Consider the following 20,734-nt stretch of genomic DNA (forward strand, 5'->3'; position numbering starts at 1 on the left):
AATGTAATAAACAGAAAATTCAATGTTTTGGAATTTATTTCACTCGTGAGACAGAATTTTTTGATATTTTCACTTGTGCTTTGCACTCGTGAAAGTATAAAAAAAAACTCCTGTCCCACTCGTATTCAACATATTCATATTCAACTACAGAACATTGAATATCCTCTATTAACACCATTTATAGGTGAAAAAAAAAAATATGGTTCAGCTGGGGGTCGAACCCAGGACCTTTCGCGTGTGAGGCGAACGTGATAACCACTACACTACTGAACCCCCATATCTGAAGAAGAGAAAATTTGTTACAAATCATTATTATCTTATGAGAAATTTTTCCCCGACTATAAAATTATTTTATACTAAGCATACCAAAATATTATAGCCTGAATATGAAAAATACCAAATGACACCCTTGAAACAACGTTGTCACACCTGGCGAAATATTTTCATTAGCATATCATTACCCAGAATGCAGTGCGTGGAATAACTCGTCAGCAGCCATATTTGTTGATTATCGTCTGAGGTGGTTGTGATAAAGAAAAAATGTAAACAATGAAGAACAAAACGGTAAAACAAACATAAATTTATGTTCTGACTGAATTGAATTTGTTTGTGCAAGTTTTTATAGACATTAAAGCATGTTTTCCTTCGCGGTACCGTGATATCTGCACGTCTTCGCTTGGAAAAGTAGGAAAGAAGTTGGTCAAAAATTGCTTATTAAAGGTTCGTAATTTACCTTCAGAAATGGTTATTTTCTGCTATTTTTTGGATTGCGTTTGTAAAGTGATTATTTTTGTGTATTTTGCATTTTAGGAACACTCATGACGTGAGCATGACACGTGATTAGAAAGGAATTTATGTTCGATTTTACCGCAGTGCAATCCGTACGCGAAGCCATGACACGGACAATGCAACGTTCACTATGAGCAAGGTTTGTCGCAACAATTTGTTTTTTTCTTTGTTGAAGATGTTTATTTACAGCAATTTTACGTGTAATTTTGAGAAAGTGGCGGAACATTTCCCCAGAATGCCAGTTTTGCTACGTTGTGCACATTGGACGCCATCTTGAAAAGTTGAGAATTCTTGAAAGGCTGGTGTATTTTAAGCTTGGTTTGGAAATAATGCATGTTTTTAATAATACATAATGATGTATATCCTTTATTTTAGTGTATTGCGCTTGTTTACACACAAATCAGGCATTATTTCATAGGTTGTCACGAAAAATATGTTAAAAAATACATGCACTTTGGAAAGGTTTGTTGATAAATTTACAGTAAATTTTTGCAGTTTTAAATGCAAATTTGCAAAATATGCACATAATAACTGCTGAACATATCTAATTTTTGTTTATTAATGTTCTTTAGTATCATGACTTTGATTTGACCTTCATTAAAAATGAATTTAAGTGGGACCCATTTTAGAAAAATTACCACGTTTGTGGACTTAGTTTTTTTCAGAGAAATGATACAATTCTTGCAATACAGTACATGCAATGCCATAACTTTTATGTACCTAAATTCATCATCAAATGGATATAATACAAAAATCATTGCAATTTCGTGTATATATTTGCTCCATTAACCTTTGTTTTGTAGTAATTCTGCACATTTTGGGGTATTTTTAACCTTTGATGCTGTAAACAACAAATGCAGTTGTGAAAACCCTACTCACTCTGGTTTAGTTATCTTTGGTAAGGGTAACTAGAATGGAAAAGGAAACAAAATGAAAATAGTAATGGATATGTGTAAAAGTATTTCAAGGAATGATTTTTCAATAATATTGAAGGTTTTTTCTTCATTGCCATTAAAGGAGCTTATAGCTAAGGCAGTATTGCATCTTGGTGATGCAGCTTATAATATCTTTCAGTGTACTTTTTGATGCTGCAAGGATTTTTTTCCATAAAAGAGCATGCATTTAGCAATCACAATGATGTTTTTTTGTTAATTGTCTCTTCCCACTTGTTTACGTCAATTCTCTAAAGGTAAAAATACCAAAAATGTGTGATCATTTCTACTGATAAAAATGCATTGATTTTGAGAAGAAAAGGCATTTTGATGAGATTTCATTGTATCTTTACCTCGATTGTAAAAGACATCCTAAGCTCAAGGGAAGAAACTCTGCATTTACAATTTACATATATTGTACTTGCATTTCATACAGTCATAGATTAGCGCATCTAATATTTAGAACTTTAAAAAGAGCCAAACTTTCTGCAAACTGATTTCTTGAACGTTATTTAAAATGAAAATGTGAATTTTTTCTCTGCGTTTTATATTGGATCTTTTAAAAAAATACAACTTTAATGAAACATTGTTTGAATCCTTTTCTGTGATCTTTTGTTAGCTACCAAATAAGCTAAACTGGTCTAAAGCATAACGAAAAATCAGATAAAATTTTCAGGTTCAGAAAAGAAGGACATCCTTAAAAAATTAATCCTATTAGAACATTTCTTAATATATTTTTATGATTGATATAAATTATTTTATATAATATACTTTTGATTTCAAATGGAAATGGTCAATTTTAATAAAGTTAAAAATGATATCTATCTAAAAATATTTGTCTGTAATATAATTTCTATATGTTGAATTTATATTGTTTTATTCAAAAAAGGGAGGTAAATGTTATTCTTATGAAATTTCTTTACTTTTTATAATTACTTGCAAGGATTACACTGGAGACAAAATTTATGCACATTAGCATGATTTGGTAAAGTTGAATAAGCATATTATTAGTAGGTTATAGAATTTACTGTAATTTTTCTATCTTTGAAGAAAAGCATTTTTTGTAGAACTTTAAAAATTGAAAGTCTGTGTTTATTCTCTTTCATAAAAATTAAATCATATTTTATGGATGTTAAAATATTTCTTTTCTTTGTAAAACAGTATTTCTAAATAATGGAGATAGATGAATATTATTAAGATAAAATGGTGAAGTACTGCATATAAAAAGACATGCATGTATTTGCACTCAATTTTAGTAACAATTTTGAAAGTCTTAGTTTAAACACAGTACATTTTAATGAAGTTCTACTTTATATTTACTTAGTACATCCAGTCAGGGGTTCAAAATTCCTCAAGCCCGACGTCCCGGACTAACAAATTCCGGATCCGGACTCGGCATTTAGAATTCCCCAAAGTCCTGGGACTTGGCTATGTTTTTTGTTTATCTTTTTTTTAAGTTAAAAAAATGATCGTAAAGCTAAAAATAAAGCAAATTCTCAAATGTATTACGTAAAAATGTGGGTTTGTGGTCGTTAAAATACCCATAAAACATTACGAACGTTTAATACAATCCGTCTTTTTATTTTCCGTTGCGGTTAGATTCTTGCTTTTACGCAATTCCTCATGTTTCCTCCTATTGACAAACGGCAATTAGTCTATTAGTAATTTCGGTTTTAGCTTTGACTTACAGCACCTTCTAACTGCTATTTATTGTAACAGATGGTTTATTCAGTAGTGAGTATTTGTAAAAGTTATTTTAATGTACCAATAATCTATCAGTCTGGTACTTTTGAAATACTCATGTATGACTATATGACAGTTTATGGAGGAAAAATAAAACATATATTAATACATATAGTCTTTATTCATTCAATGCAACAAATGAAAATAAATTATAAGTAACATAAATTTAATGATGTAGAGGTTAATATGGACTTTCAAATTTCTTCCTCGGACTTGCCTAAAATTTACTCTTTAAGTCCTGGACTTGACCATGACAAAAAAAATTTTGAACCCCTGATCCAGTTCTTACTGAAAAACAATAATACTGTAAATGTATTAGATTTGGCAATGTATTCTTTTAACAATTTTGGCAGAAAGCAGAGTCTGCTAAATCAAGTGCACCACTAAATGTCTTGCATATTATGCATTTATATCTAGACTAGCGCATTCAGAAACCTCTAAATCATCTAACTTGTTGAAAAAGTGAATTTCCGCCAAATATCATACACACCAAATGTAATACATTTACAGTAATCTGTAAACAAGGTAGATATAAATCATGCCTGTGAAAAAAAAATTGTCTTGATAAGGAAAAATTACTAAGCATGCTTAATTACTTTGATAATAAAATTAAATATTTTGTGAATGAGTTAAACTGCTAGTTGTCTATATGGGATCAGACACCTCATTAGTTCAGTGAAAAGGGTAGATAATTATTTCAAATATTAGTTGATTAACAATGAAAAGGATGCTGTACTTTATGAGATTGAAGCTTTCTGCATCTGCCTCTTTTGAAAGGGAAAGGTCACCATTTACATGATGAATTCTTTATTTCTGTTTATTCCTCTACAAATACTTGAATTTGTGCATAGTATTGGAAATCATGGATGAAGAAAAAAAAATCCATGGAAAGTATTCAATAGAATAGAGATTGGTTGTATTCTTCATATATTGGTTCCTTTTGGCTCTAGTGTATCTAAGTAATTTAATTGTGTAGTTTTGGTATTTTTTTATGTTATTATTATTTTTTTTTTTTAATCTCATTTGAGATTTACTTAAGAAATGAATAGAACTTTGTATAATTCGTTATAGAAGGGGAAGATGCTTTCTGACAGTGGTATAAACAAGTTAGATGTAGTTTTATGAAGCAGATTATCAAAAGTGTGAAAATGAATGTAGCTTAATGCTTCAAATATGCAGGACTGAATTGTGTAGCATTTCAGTAAGCATGCTACTTAGTTATTGAAGTGGAATATGTTACTTATTGTTCTGTTCTGGAAGAAAGTTATTTTCTAAGCATTGTGATTATGTTCTCAAGGCTTATTTGTAGTGAATTTAATCAAATGAATTCTTATTATTTAAAGAGGAGGTAACTGCAAGTGCACAAAATGGATGCTATACACAAAATGGCTGATAGGTATTTTGAAACAAGGTCATTTGACTTTGTTTTTTTTTTTAAGTAGATGGTTTGTGCTGTTACTTGACTAACATAGAGAGGTTGTTTAATTTGTTTTGGCATATTTTAATTGCAAATAAGAAGTTTAATACAATTATTCTTGTAAAATTTGAGGTGAAATTAGTATTGAATGGTGTTGATTATTAACGAATGGAAGACAAAGGGGGGGGGGAAGAACATATGAAAAAGTAATCATATTACCTTTACTCAAAAGGTTTCTGTGTTTTGTTGAAAAGAAATATACTGCCTTTGTCTTTTTTCCCCATTTAAACAGTGGTTAAAAAACTTGTATTTTATACTTTATACAAGTGCTTATTGTAGCCACTACAAGAAAACTGAATGAACACATACAAGCTTTAATGCATTGTTTGAATCATTATACAACTATGAACCACTTTTATATTCTATCAAATGATTTGTTACTACATATACATGTATCTTATAGTAATTTTATCAATTTTTTAAGAGGGCCCATTTTCAGGAATCATGATTTATTAAAGGTACCCAATTCAATCCAATATGGAAAGTAAAATATAAATTGAAATTTCTACATTATTTAGCCATTCTTTTATCTATCTACTGAACATTTGTTGTGGAAGAGACCATTACACAAAATGGATGCCAAAATCAAAATGGCTGACCAGTGTATCAGAGGTTAGGACACATCAGATGATTAAAAAAGAGTTAAAGATGCGGGGGGATAGCTCGATGGTTTATTACGTGTGGATTGCTTGATGGTTTATTGTATACTGTTTTATGGATTATTATATTTATAAATCATTGGTTTAATAGAGGGAATTTGAAATTTATGACTTACACTAATTTTCTTAAAATTGCTTTTTACTTGGGGGGGGGGGGGGGGCTTGGAGCCTGTTAGTATATAAGAATATGCATAAGACTTGCTGTAAATGAAGTTTATGTTCTTAATTCATTTATATTTTTAAATATGTGTTTAAACCAAAAGTTTTGTGTTCAAATTAATTCAACAAGTTGATTGTTTATAATTGCACACTTAGAAAAGGTATACTCTTGTACACAGTGTCCACAGCAATTAAGTTTTAGAGGAGCCATTATACATCTCTGAACCACATTTAAATTTATTCCTAATATTTTTTGATATTTACTCTTGTCATTAAAAGCTGAATTCCATTATTTTGAAGAGGGCCCATTTTTGAAAATGGGGGAAATAAGGGAAATATGGAATAAATCTTTTTATCCTATATTTCTAATGATATTATATATATGCAGATGAATTTTCTCTTTCTTTGTTGATATTTTTACTCAGAATGTATGTGTGTGTTTTTTTGGTTTTTTTTTTCAATATGAATTGAAATTTTACTTAAAGCATCTGTAGAAAAAAGTTCACACAGTATGTCAATATCCTGCAATATTTCACTTTGTATCGATAAAGGAAATCATCATCATACATCTTTGGACCATGCTGGTTTTGATTTGTGAGCTTTCCTGGGGAATAAACTATTGAAAAATACCAAAATTTTAATTTTTTGAAGAGGGCCCATTTTCAGAAAATTGGATTAAAATTTTGATATCACTATCCAGTGTACATGCACATGAGAGAATTTTGGACTTAAACTTCATGTGGGGTGTCAAGTTTGATATTTGATATTGGAATATGAATGGTTCATTGAATTGTGAAATAGTTTTCTATAAGATATATTTTTTTTTGGTCTGTTTCAGGCTTCTGTTGAAGACCCTGCTGACTTTGATAGTCCTCTGTTTGGTCCATTAAGTAATGATAAGAGTCCTAAATCAGCTTCATCTCATAAAGACAAGAAGGATTCCATCAAAAAGGAGACAGACAATAATGTCAGTGGATCAGGTTCAGACTCGGGCAATTCAAGGTGGGTAATGAGTAGATAATTGAAACTCTATTTACGAGCTGCGAGTTAGTGTGTCTTGCAGTTTAGAGTCACGAAATATCCACATTGAGAAATGCTAACCAATATGTGAAGTTCATGCCAGTTGCAAATGCTACTCTTTTCTCAGAATGTTTCTTTCATTTGCTGCTTTCGTTAGATATAAAATTTTACAAGTACATTTTATGCTGAACTTAAACTGTTTTCAGCCTACCTGTAGTTTTACCAAAGTTCAGCTTCATACAAAATTAATACATATTACTATCTGCATTCATCAGACACCAGATTTATTTTGCATGACAACTTTGAGCTAACCCCAGACTATTTTTCTCATTTATCTCAACAAGCATATCAAGAATGCTTTCTCTCTTTTCGAATTAATTGTTAACATGTGCTGCAAATATGCACCTTCAGATTATAAGACAGAAATTACTTAACAAAATTAATCATTTATGACATTTTAACATAAAGTTCGTATTACAAATTACTTTACAAAATTATCAAATGTGACATTATATTGTTTCTCTACATCATAAATAACCTCAATGTTATATTTTAGTAGTGGTTCTAGTTCAGATGACAGTGACTCTGATTCAGGGTCAAGGTCAGGGTCAAACTCGGACAGTTCATCGTCAGAATCTGATGACTCCAAGTCTGAAGTGAAGGAGCAGAATAAGACATTGTCTAGAATAGAAGATACAGACTCTCAAGACACACAGAGTACAACACAGTCAGCTAAAAGAGGACGACCACGCAAGACCAGCATCAATGATATCAAACAGGTGTGTTCTCAAATGTCCTTTTTCTGCTCATCCAGAAGTGAAACACCTTCTTATTTTTAAAATTTAATCATTGAAATCAGTGAAAGCTTTGTATGTATATTTTTTGCAGTGAACATAGCTGATTAAATGATTGAAAATAATTAAATGGGATATCTACATAAAAAAAACTTCAGATTAGAATTTTTTTTTTTTTAAACTTTTTGAAATAGTATAGAACTGCAAAATACATTTAATGATGTTTTTTTTTTTTTTTTTTTTTAATGATGTTGATTAACAAACAGTAGGACATCACTCTTCGGAATAGCAGAGGCTATGTAACTTTAATTCTCTGGTTGTCAGGCCAATTTTTCACCAAAACAGATGTGGGAGGGAGGCATTTTATTTATCATTTTATTGGCAATAAAGTAGTTGAGGAAGGCTTTTTTTTTAATATATTCGATCAATGCATACTATTAATGCAAGATATATTACTGTATTCAGCGGCGGCTCACACAAATTGGTCCGACCAAAATAGTTCCATCATGATAAGTAGATACAACATTATTGTTCATGATAAGAGTAAAGTTGTGTATGTCATACGTTAAAGAAATCAAAAATAACGTCAAAATATTATTAGGAAGTCACTTTCCCCCCGAAATGCAAATAAAAAATATCAATATTCCTACGCTCGCTCCCTCCTCAGCCTTTTTTTTTTTTTTTTTTTTTTTTTTACATGTTTGATAACAGAGAATATTTAGGACATTCTTCGATTCATATCTTTTCACCGATGAATTGATAATACTATATCAACAATTGTATTAAGTACATGTTTATAGTCCGTTAATTATCATACAATTTCTTCTTAAAGAAAAAATTAATCATTCTGTGTGTGTGTATCATTAAATGACGAAATTTCAATCCCTGGCCGGATTCTGCTCGTGTGTACACTTTGTAAACTGTAGGGTATGTGTGGCAAAACGAGGTCGGAGATTCAGGTTCGTGTTGAAGTTCAGAATGCCATTTTATATAGAACTTGAATAATGTAAGTAATTTCTGCGACGAATACATTAGTATATTTCAGTAATTTTCAAAACAAAAATGGTTTTCAGTTTAGAATTTTCCAACCCGGTCCTGATTTTCCTAACCCGGCCATTTTAAACACAAGTTGTTGCAGGTGCAAATGTTAGAACAAACTATATATAGTTCAACAGGGATTGTATAATTTTTATTAATCAGAATTTATTCATATGATCTAATTAAGAAAAGAAAAGTTTTGTCTTCGGCAAAACAAAACGTGTTTCTGCGAGCTTGCTGGATGCGTTTGACAGCTCCATCGCACGTGTGTAGAACAAGGCTAATGTTGGTCTTGCGGACACAGGTACATGTAGGCCTATGTGTACTGTTTGTTAGGAGACTGGGTGACCGTAATTATGGACTCACGAAATTTACAACAGTTCCATAATTAGACAGTGCAGTTTTTTTTATTAACGTCATTATAAACACTGTTAAACATATTAAATCTAAAGTCGAATATCTTTGGATATGGGGTAACCCATATCTATTCTTGTTTAATTTTGATTTTCGAATTTTGTTTAAAATAAAGATCATTTTTTTTATTCACAAATATACTTTCCATTTCTGAGCAAAAAGTTTACTTTATCCATTGCTTATCAGCATGTGAACATCGCAATGTCTTCGAATGTATTTTCAAACAAAGTAGCTAAAATCTCTTTGCAAATGGCTAGCGGAAGTAATATTTGATTTCTAAACTTTGAAAAAATGAGGAAGAAACTTTTTTTTCTAGATTGGTCTCTGCAATACCAACTTTTTATTTTATCAAAAATACAATAAAATTAGCAATGCGGCTCCCTCAAAACTGATGCATGGGGGCCTGAGAACCAGAATTCAATTTTATGTTGCCTGATATTTGACTGAAATACTTCAAGTGCTTTTGTTGCACTAATTGAGTTTCACTGGCCAAGGGCAATTTCATATAGAAAATCACAAGCATTGGGCAATCCTAATTGCTCTTTTCTGCTTTAATTTATGTAAATATGTTGTATATATTGTTTGATAATTTTTTTCATTGATAGATCTTGCGTGAAATGTCAGATGACCCTGACCTGCTGGGGCTTAGACGATCAGGACGTGCCAAAAAAGAACCAGTCAGATACAATGCCATGGTAAGCAAAGTGATTATTTCATTAAATGTTTAAGGAGATGAATATGTGAGGTAAAGATATCATATTATAGATCGATTGTGATAAGTTGTTCATTTTCTTTTTAATTTCAGGGTGAGAGTGATGATGATGACAGACCCAGAAAAAAGAAAGGAAGAAGAAAGGGGTAAGTCTGTTTTGTAGAGTGAAATTTATCAGTCTATGTATAGCTTTGTGCCAGAAGTTTACAGACAACATGACTTTGTCTATGTTGAAATGAAAATAGGGATTTTACTTGGTTTTGAAAAATATGTTGGATAAAGATATGCTTTTAGAAATGTACAGAGTTTACTTGAAGATCTAGATGGTAGTGTTTTATAAGTTTGAATATAGAGTTATTGAATTTCAAGATCTCATAGCTTTTTCTTCAATTTATTAATGCAATAATGATATGCATGTCAGAAATAATATAGCCTTCTTGTAATTTGTTTTATAAATGAAGCCACACAAGTTAAGTATAATATATTTCCAAATTAATTTTCAATTGATAAATATTAAAACTTGAAATCAGTTATTTTCAACATGGCCTCACATTTGACCTGTAAACTTTTGGCATTTTGCAGAACATTAATTATTCACCAATATTATATACATGTATTTTTTTTTTATCATATTAAGCATGACCAATATGCATGATTTTTTTTCTTCGGGTAAAATTTTGTTCAAGCTTGTAAGTTTAATTTTGAAGCACATTTATACAAAATAGAATTATGCTTGAATAGAGTAATGCTTGAATATTATAAATCTTCCATAGCTTGAAAATGGATTGAGTCTTATCTATTGAAATTTTTATTGTGCTTCTTCAGTGTCTCTAACAACATTTATTAGCCAGTAGATTAGACTATTTATGAACTGTGATCATTTTTATGTTTTGACTTTATATACTGCATCATGTATGTTGTGTCCATCTTTACGATCTGTGACTGGTGGGTGTTGTGTCTTCAGTTGACCTTGATTAGTCTTTGTGTACACTATTTTCAGTTCTGAGGAATGGAAAGGTTCTGATAGTGACAGTGATGAGAGTAGTGAAGATTACAAGCCTTCTACCAGGGCCTTGTCCAGGTACCACATGATTAGTCACATGATTGATTATCAGTCACATGACTGGTAACAAACTGTGACTGACTGGCGAGGCCAGAAATAACATGCAACGTTCATAGAAATAATGTTGAGAGAAAATATTTGGTATCAAAATGTTGGTTTGATAAGGAGCCAAACTTTGTATAGTTTATTTCAGAATTTTGAGAATTTTTTTTTTCATATGGTAGAACCAAAATGACCACAGTTAACTATATATGCATTTCCACTAATCTAATGAGTAGATATAATAAAAGATTTTATTTTACTTTCACACATTAATGTTGAGATTGTGGCAATGTGATGTTGTGCTATTTCTTCTAAATTTTTATTTTGATTCAAACTTCCTTAGCAACTACAGTGTATAGACTAGCATATATTAACTTGTCTTACATTTATCTGTTTGAGGAAAGTTCTTATACAATTCAAAGAATTCCCATTTTATTAAGATGGAAATAATTTTATCAATTGATGACAATAAAGGCATGAATTAGTACAAGTAATAAATAAACAATCAGTCAAATATTTTTGTGACAAATAGCAGGATGAGTTGTCAGTTAATCATGTAAATTTTAGATAAAACTTGGAATTTCTTTTTGTAGGTCTGGAAGTAAGCGTAGCATGAGGTCAATCCCTCCAAGAAGAGGGCGTTCAGCAACTGGTAATCTCAGTGATTCAGATGAGTCAGAAAGTGATGACGATGATGTCGTGTCATACAGATCATCTTCAAAGAAAGTCAGGTATTTGTCTGATTTTTGCAGAGGGGGTGGGGGGTGTCATGTACTGCTGAATCATCTTCATTTTCCTCCACATGAAATACTCTCTAAAGCTTACTTCATGTTTTTTTATTTTAATCATTTTTTTTTAGATATGTGTCACTAATGTGAATTTGTTTATTGTAGGCGTGATTACATCATGAGAAGAAAAGGAAGTAAAAGTAAAGTCAGGTAAATCTGAGAAAGACACTTCTGTGACAAGTTTGTAACAATCCTGTGCCATGGAAATTTGGAGGTCACTGGGGTCTAATGATAAAATTCCTGTCCATATCATAATTTTGTAATAGAATAATAGCATATCAAACTTAGTCTTGTGTGATCATGATCTCAGGTTATGTCAGAACCCTAAACAAGGAAATCAAATAAAGAAGTGTCAAACACTGATGGTTTCTGAAATAAAAATTCCCAGTCAATATGTCATCGGAGGAAAAGAGATTAAACTTGACACTAAGGTTGCTTGTGACTCAAAGGTCTACATGTGAGCCATGTTTGGATAAGTACAAGATCACAAGGCTCATGAATAGATGAAAGCGCCTGAAAAAAAAAATCCATACACTATCCTGTAAATTGTCAAATAATTTTGAAATGGGGGCTGGGGGTGTAAAACTTGATTGATATAAGGGAAAAATTGTTAATCTGACTTTATAAGTGTGTAATGTGTTTCTAGTTATGAAGAAGACTGGGATGACCAGACAGACTTGGATAATCTTATTGAGGTCACTCAGACTTGCCTATAACTATGTTATGTGTTTTTAGTTATAAAGAAGACTCGGATGACCGGACAGACTTGGATGACCTTATTTAGGTCACACAGACTTGTCTGTAACTGTTAGTGTAATGTGTTTTTAGTTATAAAGAAGACTCGGATGACCAGACAGACTTTGATGACCTTATTGAGGTCACTCAGACTTGTCTATAACATTGTTATGTGTTTCTAGCTATAAAGAAGACTCGGATGACCAGACAGACTCGGATGACCTTATTGAGGTCACTCAGGACCAGCAGGAGGGGGAGGAGGAGGAAGATAACAAGGAGATAATAGAGAAAGTACTTGACGACCGCATCGGGAGGTCCACAGGTATGTAGTTGCCACAGATCTTCTAGTTATACATAATTATACAAGTCAAATTTCTTTTTTTCAATAGGAAAAAAAATTGTAAAATTTCATCCTTATTAGGTCACCTGAGTAAACTCAGGTGACCTATTGCTATCCGTTTTCGTCCGTCGTCGTTCGTCGTGCGTCGTGCGTTAACATTTGAACATTTTCAGCTTCTTCTCTGCAACCACTGAACCAATTTCAACCAAATTTGGCACAAAGCATCTATGGGTGAAGGGGAACAAAAATTGTGAATTTCATGATCCCTGCCCCCCTGGGGCCTGAGGGGTGGGGCCAAAACCACTAAAATTAATGCAATCTTTAAAAATCTTCTTCTTTACTCCTGGACATCAAGCAATCAAACTGTTTGCATGATTGTAATCAGCATTGAGTCCTCTACCAAAATTGTGAAATTCATAGCCCTGGGGTCAGGGGTTCTAGTGCTAGGGCGGGGCTAAATAAGTAGGTAGTGAAAATGCATTATTTCTTTGAAAATCTTCTTCTCTGCTCCTGGGTATTAAATAAACCAACTAAGTACATAGTTATGATGAGCAAGAGTGCCTCTACCAAAATTGTGAATTTTATGGCCCCAGGGTCAGGGGTTCTGGTGTTAGGGCGGGGCTCTATTGATTATATAGTGAAAATACATTATTTCTTTGAAAATCTTCTTCTCTGCTCCTGGGTATTAAATAAACCAACTAAGTACATAGTTATGATGAGCAAGAGTGCCTCTACCAAAATTGTGAATTTTATGGCCCCAGGGTCAGGGGTTCTGGTGTTAGGGCGGGGCTCTATTGATTATATAGTGAAAATACATTATTTCTTTGAAAATCTTCTTCTCTGCTCCTGGGTATTAAATAAACTAACTAAGTACATAGTTATGATGAGCTAGAGTGCCTCTACCAAAATTGTGAATTTTATGGCCCCAGGATCAGGGGTTCTTGTTTTAGGGTGGGGCTCTAATGATTATATAGTGAATTGCATGAATTCTTTGAACATATTATCCTTTGCTCCTGGTTAATATGCTAATGATCTAAATACATATTTAAGGCCAGGATTTATTTTATTTTCAGTTGTACAAAGCCTCCGCTCAAGGTTTTGAATTTTCAGAAAAAAATAAAAAATTTTTCTTTCCGATGTCAAATATGAGTCGGGATCGAGATTTCAAATTTACGAACTCGCACTTCCGGTTTTAAACGGCGGGTAAATAAAGCTACAAGCCTACATTTGAGAAGATAACTTGGTTTAGTGTAAAATTCATCGATACGAGTGCCATTCAAAACGTTTCACCCGTTCAAAGGACAAATAAAATGCTGACGACTTTGTTGCACAATGACATGCTCGTTTCAAGTTTCTGTCTGTAAATTATTTTCCTCCCCCAGGTTTTAAACTGCCCGTGGTAGCTATTGCATATTGCCAGCGACATTGTTTAGGTCTCTGTCATAGCTTACAGTCTAAGCATCATTCTTCAGATAAGGGTTGCTTATGCATCAGATGTAATGAATAAAACTGGGAGAAGTTAAGTCCATTTGAGATCAGAAGAAATGAACAATAACCTGAAGAAATAAAAAAAATTCAACTATTAAGGCAAGAATATACAAATATATACAGGCATGTAGTATCATTTGAATCAGCCAGAGAAATTATTTTACACTTAATTGAAAAAATGTTCACCGTACTCCCCAATACTCCCTGTCTGTTTTATGATAGGAATTATAATTTTAGGCATCAAGTAAATTTTAGAACAATGTCTACACATTCACCTAACACATATTAAAAAAAAATGAAGATATATTGAAAGACTTTTAAAGAATTGATTTTTTAAAATATATTTTGACCAACATCACAAAATTTATATAACTGGCCCAAACTGGCAGATGATGAAATAAGCAATTAAATGTTCTACTTTCCTATTTGTAAGCATTATGTGTCCAGTGGCAAGGAGCCTATTAGAATAGCATAAAAAAAGAATGTACAATTGATTTATCAAATTTTTTTTTTTTATTTCCTTTTCCTTCGAGACTTTTTTATTCTCATGTTCATAACTAAACCTAAACATAAAAAAAAATGCTGGCCTTATAATGAAGAGAGGGGCCTCTTTCAAAATAGATAAATTCAGGGCCACTGGGTCAGGGGTACCATGGGGGTACTTTGACTAAAAATAAATTAATGCTTTGAAATCTGCCCTTTGATAAGCAATGGTGCCTCTTTCAAAATTTGTGAATTTCATGGCTTTTGGATTAAAACCAGAACCAAATACGATCGCTGGAAAGTTGTTACATGATACTCAGGTGACCTATAAGGCCCGTGGGCCTCTTGTTTTATAGTTGTGTTAGTTCATTGTTGTTCTTATACCTAAGAATATTTTTTGATACCAACAATATTGGTCATTAGCTCACCTGAGCCGAAGGCTCAAGTGAGCTTTTCTGATCACATTTTGTCCGTCGTCCGTCCGTCTGTCCGTCCGTCTGTCTGTCCGTCTGTCTGTCTGTCTGTCCGTCTGTAAACTTTTCACATTTTCGACTTCTTCTCAAGAACCACTGGGCCAATTTTGACCAAACTTGGTACAAAGCATCCTTGGGTGAAGGGAAATTTAAATTGTTAAAATGAAGGGACATATCCCCTCGCAAGGGGAGATAATCAAGAAAAGACAAAAATAGGGTTGGGTCATTAAAAAATCTTCTTCTCAAGAACCACTGGGCCAGTAAAGCTGAAACTTATGTGGAAGCATCTTGGGGTAGTGTTAATTCTAAATTGTTCAAATCATGACCCCCGGGGGAAGGGCGGGGCCACAATGGGGAATCAAAGTTTTATATAGAAATATATAGGAAAAATCTTTGAAAATCTTCTTCTCAAGAACCACTGGGCCAGAAAAGCTGAAACTTATGTGGAAGCATCCTGGTATAGTGTAGATTCTAAATTGTTCACATCATGACCCCCAGGGGAAGGGCGAGGCCACAATGGGGAATCAAAGTTTTACATAGAAATATATAGGAAAAATCTTTGAAAATTTTCTTCTCAAGAACCAATGGGCCAGAAAAGCTGAAACTTATGTGGAAGCATCCTGGTATAATGTAGATTCTAAATTGTTCAAATCATGACCCCCTGGGGAAGGGTGGGGCCACAATGGGGAATCAAAGTTTTATATAGAAATATATAGGAAAAATCTTTGAAAATCTTCTTCTCAAGAACCACTGGGCCAGATAAAGTTAAGCTTCTGTGGAAGCATTCTGGGGTAGTATAAATTCTAAATTGTAGGAATCATGACCCCCAGGGGAAGGGCGGGGCCATTATAGGGAATCAAAGTTTTACATAGAAATATATAGGAAAAATCTTTGAACATCTTCTACTCAGGAACCACTGGGCCAAAAAAGCTGAAACATATGTGCCCATGGAAGGATCATGGGGTAGTGTAGATTTCAAAATGTCTAAATTATGATCAGTGGGGTAGGGTGGGGATGCATTATGTATAACAAGGGGGAAATCTGGTAAAGAACAAAATGGTCAAAGCTTCTCAGGTGAGCGATGTGGCCCATGGGCCTCTTGTTTTCTTTTCTGATTAAAATATATCAGATAATATAGGCACATGCATATTTAAAAGCAATTGAAAACTGGTGAATATTTTGTTGACAAGTTGCTTATTTCAGCAACTGGAAGCAAAACCACCATCTACAATGTCCAGGACAATGGAGACCCAAATGATGGTGTAAACCCGGCCTCAGAGGAAACCGAAAAACAGTTTCTGATCAAGTGGAAAAACTGGGCTCATATACACAACACATGGGAGTCCTACAAAACTCTCAAAGAACAAAAGGTACATGGTCTCAAGAAGTTAGACAACTATGTCAAAAAGCAAGAGGAAATCAGGGAATGGTATGTATATATGAATGGAATTTAAAATTTATAAATAAGTGAGTTTCACATTTAAATTATTTTTCTTTAAACAGGTGTCAAAATGAACAACAATTGTTGTAAAAACATACATGAAAGACTTTATTGTTTTTGCCTTAGGAAAGAACAAGCATCGCCAGAAGATATTGACTATTTTGAATGTCAACAAGAAATGGTTCAGGAGCTGTATCAACAGCATATGCATGTTGAGAGAATTATTGGTAAGGCATGCCATTAGTTCTGTATTATTTGAACAATGTCAGGCGTCATGTCTGAGTTAGGTTATGCTTGAATTTTTAGCTCACCTCAACGAAGTTGGGGGGAGCTTATGTGATACCCTCGGCGTCGGTGTCGGCGTCGGCGTCCCGGGTTAAGGTTAAGTTTTTTGGAGCAGTTTTCTTTTTAAGTACTTCTATGTCCTATATTGATTAGACATGCATGGAAGATGTTTCTAGTGTGTTTCATTGTACCAGTCAAAGTTTCAGATGCTGCAATTTCAGCAAAGGAATGACCAGGTTAATGTTTTTGGTGCAGGTTAACATTTTTGGTGCAGTTTTTGGTGTAGGTCTCATTTCCAAGTAACTGTAAGCCCTATGTTGACCAAACTTACATGGATGGTACGTCTTAGGATGCATACTACCAGACTTGCTTCGGATGCTGAATCTGACCTACATTTTCCGGTTGAGTGAACAGGTCAAAGTTTTTGGTGCAGGTTTCATTTCGAAGATACTATGAGCCCTATAATGACCAAAATTGCATGGATGGTACATCGTAGGATGCATTCTACTAGACTTGCTTCGGATGCTGAATCTGACCTACATTTTCCGGTTGAGTGAACAGGTTAAAGTTTTTGGTGCAGGTTTCATTTCCAAGTTTCTATGAGACATATAATGACCAAACTTGCATGGATGGTACATCTTAGGATGCATACTACCAGTCTTGCTTCGGATGCTGAATCTGACCTACATTTTCTCAACAAGTAAACAGGTTAAAGTTTATGGAGCAGGATTCATTTCCAAGTAACTTTGAGCCCTATAATGACCAAACTTGCATGGATGGTACATCTAAGGGTGCATTCTACGAGGCTGACTTCAGAAGCTGAATCTGACCTACATTTTCCGGATTAGTGAAAAGGTTAGTTTTTTGTACAGGTTTCATTTCCAAGTAACTTTGAGCTCTATGTTCAACAAACTTGCATGGATGATACATCTTAGGATGCACACTAATGGACTTGCTTCAGATGCTGAATTCAACATACATTTTCCAGATAATAGACCTTGTAAAAGTTATGGGTGCAGGTCTATCACCAAGAAACTATAAGGCTTTATATCCAAAGCTGCACAAATGATGCATCAAGGGATGAAAACTCTCAATCTTGCTTCAGATGCTGGATTTTAATTTCATTTTCATGATGAAGAACTAGTTTTAAGTTTTTATATAGGTCTATTCCAAAATATCAAAATTGCATAAATTTTGCATTTTTGGATGTACACTTTTCGTTGGTTAATTGTGTGACTTAATTTGCCTTACTTAAAGACAACATTCGTTGAGGTGAGCTCTGTAATCTCTGATTACCTATGTTTAATACATATAAATGCTACTCCTTTATGTTTTTGCTCTAAATTTAAATTTTGCACACAATTTAGCATCATTCTTATTTTTGGTGTTGTCATGGGTACTAAGTTTCAAGTCCAGTAGCACATTTTGTAAGAGTAAAATATGATAACTTTCCAATTTCATTGTTTCATGAAGACAGATTTTTTCTAAAAAGATTATATTTATGATATATTCTAATGTGAAAGAAATATTAGATTTTTCTGATTTTTATAGCAAGTGAAAATTGTATCCACTAGAAAAAAAAGATCAGTAGAGCTACAGTCTTATCAGAGACTTCTGGTTTACAATTCAGCTCACTCCAATCAAAAAATGGCCAATGAGAACAACGGTTACCCTGACTACCTGTGTAAGTGGCAAGGTCTTCCATACTCAGAGTGTACATGGGAGGAGGGAGAGTTAGTGTCCCGGAAATTCCAGACCCTCGTGGATGAGTACAACCTGAGACACAAGTCACAAAGGACGCCTACTCCAGCCAAATACTGCAAGGTTAGTAAAATAGACAGTGCAAATCTGAGACACAAGTCACAAAGGACGCCTGCTCCAGCCAAATACTGCAAGGTTAGTAAAATAGACAGTGCAAATCTGAGACACAAGTCACAAAGGATGCCTACTCCAGCCAAATACTGCAAGGTTAGTAAAATAGATAGTGCAAATCTGAGACACAAGTCACAAAGGACGCCTACTCCAGCCAAATACTGCAAGGTTAGTAAAATAGATAGTGCAAATCTGAGACACAAGTCACAAAGGATGCCTACTCCAGCCAAATACTGCAAGGTTAGTAAAATAGATAGTGCAAATCTGAGACACAAGTCACAAAGGACGCCTACTCCAGCCAAATACTGCAAGGTTAGTAAAATAGATAGTACAACCTGAGGCACAAGTCACAAAGGACACCTACTCCAGCCAAATACTGCAAGGTTAGTAAAATAGATAGTACAACCTGAGGCACAAGTCACAAAGGACACCTACTCCAGCCAAATACTGCAAGGTTAGTAAAATAGATAGTACAACCTGAGGCACAAGTCACAAAGGACACCTACCGTATTTGGCCGAGTATAATACGCATTGATGTAAAATACGCACCCCCCTTTTTGAGTCTGAAACTGGGGAAAAAAACGCAGTTCGGATGTATTATACGCAACAGAAAATTTTACCAAGCGATGTTCTGAACTTCGAAAATCGCGGTAATTTGTTACGAAAATCGGCGTGAGGATTCAGTGTCAAAAATTTACTGAACACACTTTTTTTTTAAATACACACTTTATAACTTCTCTTAATCCTGACATTCCATATCGCGGCAATCTGGAGAAAATTATTTATTCATTTATTTCAACAAAGTACAAGATAATATTGCGTAAAAGTATTAACAGATTTTTTTAAAGAATAGTTACGGTGATTTTGAAATAATGCGTCGCCGTATTCTTAGATGAAATAATTATTTCAACAAAGCAAGAGATATTGTCGAAAGTTTTATCAGTTGTCATATTTAATTTTGGTTCTAGATAATCATGCTGAAAATTATCTTACAATATTTTAACAGGGAACGAAATTGAAACATAAAAGTATTTATTTCTTTAAGAAGACTACGATTTTCCTCTTCTAAATCTTCGCGGATATCTTATTTTCTAAATGATACCACCTTTATTAAAAGTTTAAACATAATTTATATTTCATTTGTCAACTCTCAATTATTTAAACAAGAGGCCGATAAGTATAAGATAAGGTAAAATTACATTTAACAAGTGTTTAATTGTTTAAAGTGCCGTAATCAACACATGCTCACACATACGAAAGGTCATACACCGACCCCCCTTTTTAACAAAGAAAATAATCAAAGCAATTAAATTGGCAGTAAATAATCAGAGCTGTAACTGTAAAAACATTGCTTTGGAGTCGGTAGACAATTAATTGCCCCGAGGGGTGTTGATAGGTAATTATCATTTGACCAGCGCACGTGTGTCACAACATTGGCTTCCTTTTATTGGAACGTATAGAGGGGTGTTAAATATTGTTGCAGATTATCAATGAGTTATTTTAAACCTAAAATTAATATTTATTTTATTGTATTTCATTAAAAAATGATTTATTACTTTGTTTGGCAGATAAGGTGCATGTGCACTATCATTACGGAAACACGTGACATAAGTATGAGTTAACGTCTAAAAATAACATCAGTAATGGCGGCCTCCTCGGAGACAATCAACATGCAGCTCAAATTACTTTTAACTTACTTTTTCATGTTATTTTGGTATCAAAAGATTGTGAAAGTGACATTTTTAAGAAGCATACCTTCCAACAATAACTTTCCGAAGTTTAAAATATGGTAATAAACAAAAGAAATTGCATATGTCTCTAGGTAATACTACGGTATGTACGTATGATAGCCGTGTTTCACCTGAAAGAAAAACTTGTCAAAATCCCATTGTGATGTAAAATACGCATCCCTTTCTCACAGTAATTTATTTTAGGAAAAAAGTGCGTATTGTACTCCCCGAAATACGGTACTCCAGCCAAATACTGC

At 33.4% G+C, this 20,734-nt stretch overlaps 1 protein-coding gene and 1 non-coding gene across 7 annotated transcripts in view; one reads left to right on the plus strand and one right to left on the minus strand.

Moving 5' to 3' along the window:
- Positions 1–200: 200 nt before the first annotated feature.
- Positions 201–273, minus strand: Trnav-cac (transfer RNA valine (anticodon CAC)). Its single transcript has one exon. It is a non-coding gene; the product is annotated as a tRNA-Val (tRNA).
- Positions 274–477: 204 nt separating this feature from the next.
- The window catches only part of LOC134272698 (chromodomain-helicase-DNA-binding protein 1-like), a 32,501-nt gene continuing 12,244 nt past the window's right edge, over positions 478–20,734 (plus strand). Inside the window, exons 1-13 of one of the 6 annotated variants that reach the window (XM_062754902.1) lie at positions 478–564; positions 811–928; positions 6,598–6,761; positions 7,336–7,558; positions 9,631–9,720; positions 9,831–9,883; positions 10,738–10,818; positions 11,436–11,573; positions 11,736–11,780; positions 12,548–12,687; positions 16,353–16,578; positions 16,717–16,817; positions 18,506–18,699. In XM_062754902.1, coding sequence (XP_062610886.1) covers positions 920–928; positions 6,598–6,761; positions 7,336–7,558; positions 9,631–9,720; positions 9,831–9,883; positions 10,738–10,818; positions 11,436–11,573; positions 11,736–11,780; positions 12,548–12,687; positions 16,353–16,578; positions 16,717–16,817; positions 18,506–18,699 — 1,464 coding nt within the window. In that variant the 5' untranslated portion in view covers positions 478–564; positions 811–919. Of the gene's footprint in view, positions 721–810; positions 929–6,597; positions 6,762–7,335; positions 7,559–9,630; positions 9,721–9,830; positions 9,884–10,737; positions 10,819–11,435; positions 11,574–11,735; positions 11,781–12,547; positions 12,688–16,352; positions 16,579–16,716; positions 16,818–18,505; positions 18,700–20,734 lie in introns of all 6 variants that reach the window. The other 5 variants (XM_062754901.1, XM_062754904.1, XM_062754899.1 and 2 more) reach the window with 5 other exon arrangements.

The sequence above is a fragment of the Saccostrea cucullata genome, unplaced genomic scaffold, assembly GCF_032062105.1.
Source record: "Saccostrea cucullata isolate Sc308-1 unplaced genomic scaffold, CSIRO_AGI_Scuc_v1 ctg859, whole genome shotgun sequence".
Classification (NCBI taxonomy): domain Eukaryota; kingdom Metazoa; phylum Mollusca; class Bivalvia; order Ostreida; family Ostreidae; genus Saccostrea; species Saccostrea cuccullata.